Source organism: Globicephala melas, chromosome 18 (assembly GCF_963455315.2).
Source record: "Globicephala melas chromosome 18, mGloMel1.2, whole genome shotgun sequence".
NCBI classification, from domain to species: Eukaryota; Metazoa; Chordata; class Mammalia; order Artiodactyla; family Delphinidae; genus Globicephala; species Globicephala melas.
In genome coordinates, this window is record NC_083331.1 from 75295297 (window position 1) to 75309721 (window position 14425).

At 43.5% G+C, this 14425-nt stretch overlaps 1 protein-coding gene across 4 annotated transcripts in view; it reads left to right on the forward strand.

Annotated features, from left to right (window-relative positions):
- The window catches only part of MYO16 (myosin XVI), a 530197-nt gene that overhangs the window by 163657 nt on the left and 352115 nt on the right, over positions 1-14425 (forward strand). For all 4 annotated transcript variants that reach the window (XM_030856764.2, XM_060288080.1, XM_060288082.1 and 1 more), the window contains exon 3: positions 4868-4938. In XM_030856764.2, the coding sequence (XP_030712624.1) occupies positions 4868-4938 (71 nt within the window). The remainder of the gene's footprint in view (positions 1-4867; positions 4939-14425) is intronic.

A 14425-nucleotide genomic window follows, 5' to 3' on the forward strand; every position in this document is an offset into this window, starting at 1 on the left:
TATTGTGAGGACACTAACATAGATCTTGATTCCTGTTGTGGTTCCTGGGTTGAAGGTGACCCTTCAACTCCCTTGTGACATGAGAGGCAAAGTGTCCTGATGCTCTTCATGGTTAAGAACACAGTCCTTGGAGTCACACTGCCACACTGTTTTAGATCCACCACGCGACCATCTCATAATTTTTAAGCCTCAGTTTCCTTCGCATAATTTATCAGCCTTAGTTTCCTTATCAGTTGTATTGATACTAATACAATTATAGTATTTGTATCATAGAGTTGGGAGAATCGATGTAATTCTTGTACTAAAGTACTGAGAGCATGATCAGACCCTACGTACTTAGAAAAGCTCAGTGTGTACTTATTATGCAAGTGATATTTTCTTCGATATATTTTTACATCTCGGTACCTTAGGCAATGTCCCGTTTCTAACTCTTAGCAGAGACATAGAATTTAGCACAGTCTACAGTCTGTGTATGTGAAGAACACGTTTCCTCATTTAGTCAAAAGTTGATTTTGTCTTATTCTTGCGCTGCACCCATGGTATTTGGGGGCAAATACCGGTCTGTATCCAGTCTCCGGTTCTGCTTTAGTTCTATCTGATAGTGTGAACCATTTGTCAGAAAACAGTCTTCTACCTAGGAAAGGAAGATGCCAGATTCCCCCTCCTTTCCTCCTGAGGCTGATGTCTGGCTGGGTGAAGGAAGGGCTGGGGCTTATTCATCAGGAAGGGAGCTCTGCGGTTGCTGCGTACAGAGTCCTTCCTGGGCGCTCTTGGCCAATCCCCTAATCCACCTCGGGGCCACTCCCCGTACTGTGCTGGTGCTTTACTCTCATAGACCCTGAGAGCCGACTGTTGAAATGTCAGGAGTTCATGAATTGGTTGTAAAACGGTTAAACAAAGCCTGTATTAAAAACTAAAGTATAGCGCTTCCCTGGTGGCGCAGTGGTTGAGAGTCCGCCTGCAGAGGCAGGGGACGCGGGTTCGTGCCCCGGTCCGGGAAGATCCCACATGCCGCGGAGTGGCCGGGCCCGTGAGCCATGGCCGCTGAGCCTGCGCGTCCGGAGCCTGTGCTCCGCAACGGGAGAGGCCACAGCGGTGAGAGGCCCGGGTACCGCAAAAAAAAGAAAAAGCCACAGGATTTTAAAAAATAAATAAAAACTAAAGTATATAAACTTACAATTAAGTAGATTCTAATAAAAAACGACGGTAAAGCTCAAAGCACATCACTTCCTAATCAGTTCACTACATTTTTCTCTTCTTTATGCGCTTGAAGTTATTTACATCTCTTGTGTGTGTGTGATAGAAATGCCACAAAATTGTGAGCTGGGTCACATCTCCTCCCAACCCTGGGTTCAGTGGTGCCACATTGGTAGCTTGAGATCAACCACGGTGGGAGAATTACACCCCGAGAATTGGCCAGTGCCACAAACCAGGGCTTGATTTATTTATCTTCATGATTGTCTAGAATTAAAGGAGTGATGGAGGAAATGTTAATGATGCAGGTTATACTTAAAAATGTGTCAGTAGCCCCTGTACTGTGAACACCGCCAAAAATGTGGTAAACTATGGTTACGTTTTTCAGAAACTAATATCTGATTCAGCAAAGATGTCGCTCAGGTCATTGATAGATGGATGACGTTTTGACATCCTTCATTATTTCACTTTAATCTTACTCAGGAGTTAGGAAATCTTTTCTGTGAGGGTCAGATATTAAATATTTTAAACTTAGTGGTCACATACAGTCCGTGTTATACATTCTTCTGGACATTTTTGTTTTTTTTAATTATTGTTTTTCCTCACACACCCTTCAAGATGCAGAAATTGTTCTTAGTTCAAGGGCTATACGCTGGTGGCATTTGACCTCTGCCACTCATAGTTTCCTGCCCTCTGGCCCATACTCAGTAATGTCAATGAAAATATCAACCAAAACTTCAAGGTCACATTCATTAATTGTAACCATAGATTTGCTGTGGATACAGGAATTTTTAGTAAAAATCATCTAAATCATTCTGTAAGAATCAATTGGCTATATGGATATTACAATAAATTGTGGGCTGCACAGCCTTTATAGCAGTAAAATGTGTAGTAAATTCCTAAGTGCATATCCATCCATCTATCCATCCATCCATCCACCCATCCACCCATCCACCCATCCATCCATCCATCTATCCATCCATCCATCCACCCATCCACCCATCCACCCATCCATCCATCCTTCCATCCACCCATCCACCCATCCATCCATCCTTCCATCCATCCATCCATCCACCCACCAATCCATCCTTCCTTCCTTCCATCCATCCATCCATCCATCCATCATCTAAACATCTCCATCTCCATCTGCCCTTGAGCATCCACAAGCACACCACTGTGGCCCACCTGCTCCTGTGGAGATAACCCATGCATGTTCTGTGCTTTGTAAGTAGTCTCCCTGAACCAGATGGCTCAGTCCCACCTTGGCTGTCAGTGCTGCCACAGACCCCTCTTTCTGCAGTGGTGGCTCCGATCCCTGTTGTGTCCCAGGCTGGTTAGTCCATTTTGCGTCCTCTGACACAGAGCCATGAACCCTCAAGCTGCACTGAATCACCCCCCTCATCTGAGCCTGAACCTTTATTCAGGATTTAAACTACAAGTGGGAGCAAGAGACCCCCCTCTAGCCTTTGTGCTGACCTCTCTTATTGTCTTAGTCTGCTCAGGCTGCAGACTGACAAATATACAAATATACCAGAGACTGGGTGGCTTAAAAACAACTTTGATTTCTCACAGTGCTGGAGGCTGGGAAGTCCAGGATCAAGGCACCCGCAGATTTGGCTTCTGGTGGTACCCAGCTTCCTCATTTATAGATGACCTTCTTCTTTTGTCCTCACCTGGCAGAGAGAGAGTTCTAGTCTCTTCATCCCCTTATAAGGGCACTAATCCCGTCATGGGGGCTCCACCCTCATTACCTCCTAATCACCTCCCCAATGCCCCTCTTCCTGATACCATCACATTGGGGATTAGGCTTCAACATATGAATTTGCGGGGGGGGCGGGGGGGCACATACATTCAGTCCATAGCACTTACCTAAGGGATCTTTTCCTCCTTTGCTTAATATCCTGTGATCCTCTTCATTGGCCACAGAATGACTTCCAAGTCCTGTAGTGTGATGTAGAATATCCTCCACAACAAATTCCTCCAAGTCACACACAATCTGCCACTCCTAAGGGACTGTTCACTGCCCCTTACTCATCATTCTCCCACCATCCCCTGCATGGTCCTCTTCACCCTCTTTATCCTGCCTTAAACTCATCCTTCAATGAATATTGGTAAATGTGTGTTGCTTATATCCTACACTTAAATTCAACATTTAATAATCAAAAGGTTTTGAGAAAATTTAGAGTAAACCTTAAGATATGTGTTCAGTGGTATATTATTATGGGTTTCATGACTTATAGTAATTATGCTAATAAAAATCATTTAGTGAGCCTCACGCAGTGCCAGGAGGGTGAGTTAGCTTTCCCAGTGGGACTCGGCCTCAAATCTGTCTAACCCCAACGCCAGCGTGTCACAGATCTATATTATGTGTAATTCACCACATGTGTGCATGGTGGATTCTACGTAGAAATCTGACAGCATTTTAGTCATGTTTTAACTATATAACATAATCTTCCTCTCTATTTGTGATCACACTAGTACAGATTCTTTGCTGTAAAGAATACAGAGCACCAAATAGATATCAGCTGGTTCAAGATGAATGATTTCATTTGCTAAGCAAATAACTATTAGGGTAAAGGCGCTATTTTGATTCTGACAAAACCATTGGTAAACATAGTTAATGAACCTTCTGTTGTCACAAACAGACTTTTTAAAATTAAGGGTAAAAGTATGTGAGGGAACGAGATGCGTCTGCCCTGTGCCCAGTTAGAGCTGGGAAGATGGTGACAAACTAGAGATTGGAACACAGGGAAGATTTGGGGTGACGTAGGAAAGGGTATGTGTTCTGCCGACATTGCGGATTATGGAGAAAGTTAAAGGAAAGACAGTATGCTCAGTGAGGTATGAGTTTGAATCCGAACCATTTTGTACCGTTCTGTGTAATAAGGGACTAAAAGAGGAACTTTTGCTTTAGTTATTTGTGGACAAAGCATGAATGGCTTGTTATGAAAGCTACAATACTGCCGTTAACCGTGGAAACTGGGATCGTGTATTGGGGAATGGATGGACCTCTTGGAGCCCGTGGCAATTTGCAGAGAATGAGACATAATCCATCTCCCAAGGGCTTTCCATGTCCTACCCAGTCCACCTTTGCTGTTCAAATGGAAACATAGGTCACTTTCCAGCTGTGCTTTTATTCTGATGCGTAACATCTGTTTTGATTTGTCTGACATTACTAATTTAGATACACATGGCTTTGGGAGAATGATGGAAACAGGGCTAAGGGGTAATTGCAGGAAGGGAAGTTTAAACAGAGTGTGAACTTTTATTGTTTTAAGCCAATAAGTCCTAATGAGTTAAAAAAAAAAGTGAAGTGAACTAAAGCATACATGAGCCTAGTGGAGTCATTTCTTTCTTTTTATTTATTTATTTGTGTTCTATAAAGGGTGCACAAGCCAGGCACTTCAAAAAAACAAATGTCAAAGTGTGTTCCCCTTTCTGAGTAATTTGCATGGCTGTAATGGGTCCTGAGGCTGACAGACCAACAAGTAAGTTTCAATGTGAACAGAAACACCGCCGCTCTTAAATACACACAAAGGTCAGATGGCGATTCGCGCATCTCCTTTGGCTTTCATGGCTATTTGAGATTTAGATACTAATGAAGTGCTGCACCTTTTGATTCAGGATGTTGAAGAAGGATGCCGTGTAACTCTCCTCTCTCTCATTCTTCCAGCGCTGCGGCTCCTGAAGGAGGGGGCCGACCCGCACATGCCCATGTCTTCAGGAGGGACCCTGCTCCATCTGGTAAGAGCTGTGATGACCGGGTGAGCGTGGGTGACACCAAGTGGAAGGGGAACCAATTAGGGGCTCCAGACTCAGTAGCAAAATGCACGTGTAACTGATGATGATCAGAACGATGATGTGTTTCAAGTTAACAGGCTTGGATAATGATACATTAATATTTGTTAATTACTCACATTATAGTTCGTAAATAATGGAGTTCAAGTCTCTGCCCTAAAGAAGATGCTTTTGAACATGAATAGTATTCAACAAATAAGCAAAACAATGTTGTATCAATTATAGAGCATCAGGCAGCCATCCTTTCTTTTACTTTGACATCCTTTCTTTCACTTTCTTTATTGATCCAATGAGCTTGTGGCCCAGATCGTATAAATGTGAATAAAACTTTACTACGTTCTTTTGGAAACAAGCAGGGAACGATTAAGTGAATAAACAAGTAACCACATAAACAAATAAATACAGTAGTTTTACATGCAAGAACTTTTTGCTGATTCAGTTAAGGGCAAAAATGAAGTAAAAGGGGATGTCAATAATTATTCCATTTAGTGGTCTTCAGGGCTAATTTGAAGCTTAAAACTTGATTTTGAAAAACACGAATATTAACATAACATAAAAGCCTAATTGAGAATTGTCTACCAATATTTAAAAAATGCTGTATTTCCTCACATTAGAGCAATCCATGTTAAAGGAGGTCACGCATCGATCTGATGGAAGCTCCCTAATCTGGTATTGGGTCTCAGCCTTGTCTGCCCCCTGGAATCACCTGGGAGCTGTAAGATGTCAGTGTCTGCCTCCCAGCTCCCCCGCCAGCCTGGAGATTCTGACTCAATTTTTCTGGGATGCAGATGGAACATCGGGGTGGGGCACAGCTCCCCCAGGTGATTCTAATTTACAGCCAAGGTTGAGAACCACTGCCAACGAGAGAACCTTGTGTCTGCCCAAGACTGGAGGCATCTGGGGTGCAGGCTGTCATATGCATACAGAGGAGTGGAAAAATACCTCCGAATATTGATGGGGAACAGCATAGAAGAACGTCAGCCATTTCTCTCCAGCATTGATTGAGATGGAAAGAGAGATTTCTGGATTCCCTTTTCCTTCTCTGGAGTGTTTTGGTTTTGAAACCTCTCTCTTTTCTCCTCCGATCGTTACATAGCTTACCTGACATTTTCAAGGGCTCATTAGTCCTGGATCCTAGGTTTGGTTTTGACAAGCAATCTTAGACTAAGGACATGCTGTGAACAGCTTTCCATAGATAAAGATTCTCCTCTTGGTCACTCTCTTTGGAATCCTTACCAGGAGGTGCAGTACTTTATTAGGTAAGAAGCTGAGAAGTAGAAGAATTAAGCTCACACGGTAGTAGATAGTACTGGAGCTTAAACTCTGACCATCTAACTATAAATACTGTAGTCTTTCCCCAGTAAATTCCCCAGTGATACCTGGATTAAGTTTTCAGACAGCAAATTATTCCAGTTGGGCTAGTGGAAGACAGACCTTTGCTTTGAACAAATCATGTCAGTTCATTGTTGGTATTAACCAGAAATGTAATGTATTCTTACCCTGTGTGTGTGTGTTTGACAGAAAGAGAGAGAAAGGAAGAGAAGTATGGCCACTTCTTCATATATTGGACTGGCCAAAAAGTTCGTTCGGGCTTTTTCTGTAACATCTTACGGAAAAACGTTTTTGGCCAACCCAGTATATGATGTATCCAACTTTAATGAGCACCTAAACCTCAATCTTCCCAGTCAGCCGAGCAGCGGTTGCTTCCTTCACCTTAAATACAGCCAGAATGCTGCCGTCCCTCTTCACCTGGATAAACCACCCTCCCTCTTCCCGGGACCAGCAGCTTCTTCCCTCACCTCCCCAGCCCCGTCCCTGTGGACCCTACAGTCTGTTTCTCCCACAGCAACCAGATCGTGTCACTCCATCAAAATGCCCCAGGAACTTCCCTTCCCACTCAGGGCAAACGCCAGAGTCCTGCGACGGCCGCGTGGAACGTGCCCACACCTTTGTGCCCTCATCTCCAGGGACCCCCTCCTGCTCTAGCTGGTCCTTTAATATGCCCACCATGCCCCTGCCCATGTGCTTTCACCCTTATTTCCACTGGAACATTCCCTCGCCGAAATCTGCATGGCTCACTCCCCCGCTTGCTTCGCCTCTCTGCTCAAAAATCATCTAACAGAACAACGTTCCGGGGCTTGTCCCAAAGGATACGGCAGCCCATTCCCACCACCCCACCATCAGCTCAGCTTTTATCCGGTTGTTTGTCTCATTCCTTGTAACACAGTTGCCACCAAACAGATCATAGGCTCAGGTGATTATGTTCTGTTTCCCAGACTGTCAGCTCCAGGAGGGCTAGGACTTGGCCTCTCATCACTGTTATATCTGCAGCACTTGGGAGAGCGCCTGGCACTTAGTAGGTGCTCAGTAGATTTGTCTGATAGGCACATGAACCCGTTAACTACTTACTTAATTAATATATAATGCTGTGATAGATATTAGGGGCGCAAAGATGCAAAACACAGTCTAACAGAGTTTAGTTTTCTGAGGGAGAAAGAAAAGTAAACCATGGATTACAGCAGACCTGGAAGCAGGATAAGCAGGTGATAGAGAAAGAGGAAAATGATGAAACCACTTGGCCACCTTCAGAGGTAGTTCTGAAGCCTTTTCTCATGTTCCTGATAAGACTGAATTACTCTTGTATCTAAGGTCTCATGACACATGATCCTTGCTTCTGCTGTCGATCTTGTCACAGTGGATTGTAATTAATGGAGGATGTGCCCTTTTTCTCTGCTGCTGGACTGAATTTTCAGAAACTGTGATGTCTTAGATACTTTTATATCCTTAGCATGTGATGCATGGTAGATACTCAACACATCATAAATGAATGAATGAATGAGTGGATGGATAGATGAACTGTCAGAATATAAGGATCTTTTTGGCTAATGAGAAGGTCCAGGTAACCGAGTCTAAAGGCAGTAGAGTCAGAAGAAAGAAGAAATGAGAAGATGAAGGTGATGAGGTAGATGGGAAGTGCTGCATTAGCTCTGGGTCCAATGCAAACACACTGCATTTTTATACTGTTAGACTTTGTGAGACTAAGATAAAGTGGCTTTGAAACCGGAATACATGTAAGTAAACTTCCTGACGGCTACAGGAATGTGGGCTCAGCACTGAGCCTCCTTTTCCCAGGATTACTGGGGAAGGGTAAGCTGGGACAAAGCGAGAGAGTGGCGTGGACATATATACACTACCAAACGTAAAATAGCTAGCTAGTGGGAAGCAGCCGCATAGCACAGGGAGATCAGCTCGGTGCTTTGTGTCCACCTAGAGGGGTGGGATAGGGAGGGTGGGAGGGAGGAAGACACAAGACAGAAGAGATTTGGGAACATATGTATATGTATAACTGATTCACTTTGTTATACAGCAGAAACTAACAGACCATTGTAAAGCAATTATACTCCAATAGAGATGTTTAAAAAAAAAGGAAAAATTGCAGGTTGCCAGAGAGACAACATTACAGGGTTTCAAAATTCCTTAGGTACTGAAAAAGGCAATTTCGCCCTCAAAAATGTAAAGTGTGAGCAGCTCTGTGCTCACCCCACCTCTTGGGCATCCTGCAGTGTGAAGCCTGAGGCTTTATCAGCGCCGAAGCTCTAATTACATAATGTTAGAGCAGCATCTTTGAGAAAATGCCATCGTATGCGCATGCAGGGCATCAGGAATAAACTGTGGAAGTCGTTGAGATTCCCCAGAGTTTCGCTTGTTTAACTCAGTTATTATTCACTGAGCACCTCACTGTAAATGGAGGTCTTGGGAAGACTCCTGGTAGAAACGCCACAGTAACATTTAAGTTGGAGATTAATAATTCCCTCTGTATTAAAGGTAGACAATTGACAAACAGGTTTTAATATTTTTTCATCATATACAATCTGTAGTTTTATCATCTTTTAAAATAAACTTTCAACAGTAAGTCTGAATTTGCATGTTTATCTACTCTTCATTCAATAATTTATGAATCAAGTGTATCGCAAGTATCAGGTACCATTAGAGGGGAAATAATGCCAACAAGTAACAATATCTGCACCCTAGGATTTTAGTCTCTGTGAGGGCAATATAGAAAAAACTCAGCTGTAACTCTTTGGAAGGAACAATGCTATGTATGGAGTTGAAAACAGAATCACATGGAACTTTGCTAAAATGCTGTCCAGAGTTTTACATTATGACTTTTCATACATAAGCTATGAAGAAGGAGCTCCTGGTTGTAAGGAAACCCTCTTGCATGGAGTATGCAATGCGAGTTCTTTTGATTCTGTGCTGTGACAGCAGGAGACCATAGTGAAGCTTAAGTGAAATACATTAGAAATAGGAAAATCTTCTTTCTTTTACCTGGTGAATTTTCATTTTAACATAAAGGCAGGCATTTAAGCAGTGGAGTTCCACATCACTGATGAAAACAAGCTGCATTGGATGTGCAAATATGCCCAAGATATTTGGTAAATGTCACAAGCAGATTAGAGAATAGTATATATGTTACACTCAAGACAGGTAGACATGGTGGCAGGGAGGAGAGCAGAGAATCTTTTCAACAGCTGTGAAAATCTTGAAGAATAGACAAGGAATTTTTAACAGTGACAGGTTGGGGAGGAGACAAGATCTCATTTTTTACTCTTTTACATATAGCTTGAATGTTTTAAATAATAAGCATGTATGTTTCACATAATGAAAGAAATTACACTGTCGTGGGCCCAGGGTTCAGTCCCTGGTTGGGGAACTAAGATCCCACGAGCTGTGCGGCATGGCCAAAAAAAAGATGAAAATAAAACAAATGAAACAAATTAATACAAAATACTTCTTAGAACTATGTTTTTTTTAGAAGCTTAAATTCTAAAAGTTTCGATCACTATTCTATTCTTACAAGAATTCTGGGTCTCCAAATCGGGCTGTTCTTCGGGCTTTCTTCTAAGTTTCTCTGAAGTCTCAGGAGCTGTAAGAAGCAGAGATAATTAGCAGTTTACTACAGCAGCAGCAGTTCAATGGCTTCATATCTTTAAAATCAAACAGAAAATATTATGCTATGAAAAGAAGCAGAATATTAGGACTCTGGAGACAATGTTTAAAGGAATATCTTACTTTAGAAACCACCTAGGTATTAACAAAAAGAGTCCCTACGTGGAAGTTATCCATACTTTGCCCTGCTTGCCAGAGCGTCTGGGCGTTGACCATGTAACTCCTTTGCTTTCCCAGGAAAACAAGGGTAAAGGTTGCAGGGGTACCTTCTAGCAAAAAAAGGAATCCTACCAGAAGACAACATGCCCTCTCCAGGGGCTTTTCCTGGGGAGTTCCTTGGGGGAGGTGGAATGGGGGGGGAACATCCATCCAGGACAGTGCAGCAGAAAGAGAGGCAAACGAAGAGGCAAGATGGAAGTGAGAGGACGATGTCACTGAGAGAAAGAGAGCTGGGCCTTTCTGATGTCTGGTGAGACTGCAGGATGCTGCAAGGTCCTGGAATGGGAAGTAGAGTTGCCATTGGCTGTGAACAATGACTGCTTTATGTTTTTTCAAGGATGTGATTTAAGATTCAAATTCCCGACGGTGCTTTGCTTTTTTTTTTTTCCGTTACGCGGGCCTCTCACTGTTGTGGCCTCTGCGGTTGTTGAGCACAGGCTCCGGACGCGCAGGCTCAGCGGCCATGGCTCACGGGCCCAGCCGCTCCGCGGCATGTGGGATCCTCCCGGACTGGGGCACGAACCCGTGTGCCCTGCATCGGCAGGCGGACTCTCAACCACTGCGCCCCCAGGGAAGCCCTGTGCTTTGCTTTTTAAAATCCCACATGCTGCGGAGCGGCTGGGCCCCTGAGCCATGGCCGCTGAGCCTGCGCGTCCGGAGCCTGTGCTCCGCAACGGGAGAGGCCACAACAGTGAGAGGCCCGCGTACCGGAAAAAAAAAAAAAAAAGTCCCACATCTCTTTGGTCCATGAGAATCATGGCATCATAACTGGAAAGTCTGAGTCCAGGATGTAGATCAGTATCCAGCTGGATCCTGAATGAAAATCATACCTTTGTTCTGCAAACCGTGGGTGCATTTTTATTGTGATGGCCCACGTGCATGACCTAGGGGGTGAAAAAGCAATGGAAGAGCAAGCTGTGGAGATCCTTGGAAGGCCGTCAGAAACTGAAGGGAGTGACTTTTCCATTTTGAGTAAATAGATCACACAGAACTGGTTCATTCAACATCAATTATAAAGAAGAAAAATTCCCAAGTGAAGTTACTGGTGAGATTTTTGTTTTGTTCTGTTTTGTTTTATCTGTGCAACAATGGAATTCTATTTGTCAAGAATCAGAACCCTTTCTTACAGGGTGAAGGCAATTAGACACAGACTTCCTGGGACTGTGCTCCCCTCCAACAAAATTTTCAATCAACCAGCATTGAAACCACTGGTGTGGGTCTTTTTAGGAGAATTGGAGTGTTGCATCCTGAAAGGTTCTCCCTTAGGGAAGTATGAAACTCCCCCACTCAGAGAGGCCTTCCTTAAGCAAACAGTTCCAATCATTTAATTGACTCTCTAGACATGCCAGGTTTCATGAAATCCCACGAATGCCTATTTTCATCCCTTCTCAGTGTTTTTCAGACTGTTTCCTACTCTGGGCTCTCCTCTGAGGCAGCTCCCTGGCTGACTGGACTTGCGCATCTTCTCTCTCTTTTGACTGCCTCCTTTGACTGCCCCCTTGAATGTAAGCTGTTGATTAGGGAGGACATCTAGTTCATAATACCAACCCTCTGGCTTGGCGTATGGTGGGGATGTGGCAGGTCCTCAGTGGATACGTATTTAATCAGTGGGTTATGAATGTCTCAACCCCTGCCCCTTAATCCTCGTGTTCCCATACTTAATTGTCCAGTTCTTACCAGGCAGCTGGGGACCCTCTGACTCTGTAGAATGCTCTGTACACCCTCCATCGCATTGAACTGTACTGTCTGTTTCTCAAGGGTAATCACCATGTCATGGTCCTTTACGGATACATTGCCAGCACAGTGCCTGGAATACAGCATTGCCTAATAAAATCTTGGCGATTCACAGCGAAGCAAACCAGTGTTGCAGCTGAAGGAGCAGAGTGTACGTTCACGGAAAAGGATACCAGTGTTATTAGGAGTTTAAAATTTCAGGATGTGCATCAGGGGTACATCTGAACCCCTTTAGCAACGACCTGTTCCATAATTAGAGTCTGGTCCCATTGGCCGGAAGCTGTGCTGTTTGGAATGCCGGTAGAAATAATAACTGTACTTCAGTGCAGTATTCTGGATAGTTTATCTATGGCAAGGTCATCTGGAGTATAAATACTTACGAGAGAGAAGATACATGCAAAGCAAAAGTGATAAGAAGTATATTCAAGATGACACTGTAGTGAATATGATCCTTCAGTGTGATATAGTGGCAAAGAAATGGAAGTGACTTGGCACAGATCCAAGCGCTGGCTGAAAAGGACGGCCCATGGGATTGACCCAGAATGCACAGGACCATATGGAAGTTCCAGAGTGATGTCAAAAATTTTGGAAATTGCAACAGATTTGAATTCGTTTTGCTACTGATATAAATCTCTACCTCTCTGCCTCTCTGTATCTCTCTCCCCTCTCTCTGTCTCTGTCTCTTTCTCTCTGTCTCTGCCTGTCTCTGATCGTAGAAATGTTTTTGAACCACTAAAAACCCATAAACACAGGACAAGAAAATGGAACTTGGCTAATCCAAGTTGACTGTGTAAATCCTATTGCTTCTCCTCCCCCCAGAGCTGCCAGGCGGTGCAGAAATACAGTTTTTAATATTAGAACGACGCCTGGCACACGGTATCCACTCAATAAATGAATCTGCATCAAATTGGTTGTTGTCCTAGTACCTCTTTGCTGGTCTCCTCTGTCCCAACGGCTCTGTAATCAACACAGAGGCGGGAAAAAAGATACTGAAAATAGATAATCATCGAGAAAGCTTACGATACAGTAGATCTGACTCCAGTTTAAAAAAAAACAAACTGGCAACAGATAACTTACAGTTGTGAACCCTAGGATTTAGTGTGTGAACACAGTGTATATCGAATTTTTGATTTTCTGAGGGTAGATTTCAGGGTCGTTCAGGACATACTGCTCCCTAGCCAACCAGAACTAAAACATATAAAATACCCCTTATGATAATGTGGGGGGAAAAGACAACACATTTGAAGTTTAAAATTGTCTTTATTTGTGATTTGGTTTCTATAGTTTTCAGAGTCTTTGGGGCTGAATCGATAATTCGCATTGTAGTGGGTTTTTATACGTTGAGAAATACCACCTTTGTTTACAAACTTAAAAATGAGTGAAAGGATGCATTGCCAGAGAAATTGTGAACCACTGAGCTGGTGTTGAAAGTGTAAGTGGTCACTTTCTAACTGTGGTCAATTCCATGAACGTCTCAGAGGAAGGAGCTATCGGCCATGTTGTTTTCTAAGTGTACCCTAAGAGGCAGAATGGAATATTCCGGTCACGGATTGGGACTGCAGAATTTAATATTTCATCGTGGAGCTAATCTTGGTCATGAGGAATGGGCAACTAAAGTACAATGTAGGTGAAGATTCCTGAGTACTGGAAGGAAGACATTTTAAACTCTCGTATAGGGTGGGTGACCCAATGTACCTGATGCCTCATTGTTTGGTGGTGCTCAAAAGTGGAGCAAAGACCGTGGTCATGGTTCCTAAACCTTTGATGAAGCCTTGGACCAGGTTGGGGGAAGAGCATTGTATGTAAGGACAGAGTGAATCTTAGAAAGAAGCACGTGAAGGTGAACATGCAGTGATCTAGAAGAATCAATGATAAGCTGAGAAAATAATCCAGCTTCTTCAGGGTCCTAGGAAGGAATAACTTTACCTGCACAGGGGAAGGCTCCAGGAGAGATGTGGTGTTTCCAGAGAGATAGATTTCCACTTAGGTTCTCTGGACATTTCCAGATGAGGAACGTTTGCTTGAAATGGACTGTTCCAGAGGTCCAGTAGAAGGAAGAGTGTGTGGACATGAGGCGCCTGGGAGGCAGGTTGGTCAAGGGGCTTCAAAATTCAGGACAGGCTTCATGGCGTGTGCCTTGTACTTAGAAGGGCCCAAGCTTGCTTTCATGCTCTGCTATCGCCATCTTTAAATTCTTAGGAATATTTGAATAAAGGGCCCTCTATTTTCATTTTGCATAAATTATGTAGCTAGTCCTGCTTGGTACTTCAAGAAGGAGATGACAGTGACAGGAGGAGCTGGGGACTTGTCTCCAGGTGGAAATAACTGATGTTGTCTGAGTTCTGTTGAGGGTGACAGAGCGGGGCCTCAGCCATTCTTATGGTTCCATAAAGTGTCCCCAGAAATTGCTAAACATGGTGAAAAACTGCCTGAATTGGGAGGGAGATTTTCTAGCTTGATGAAAATTCTTTCTAGGGAGAATGAAGTTTACTATCTAGCAATAATACTGTAAGAACATTGTACCGGGAAT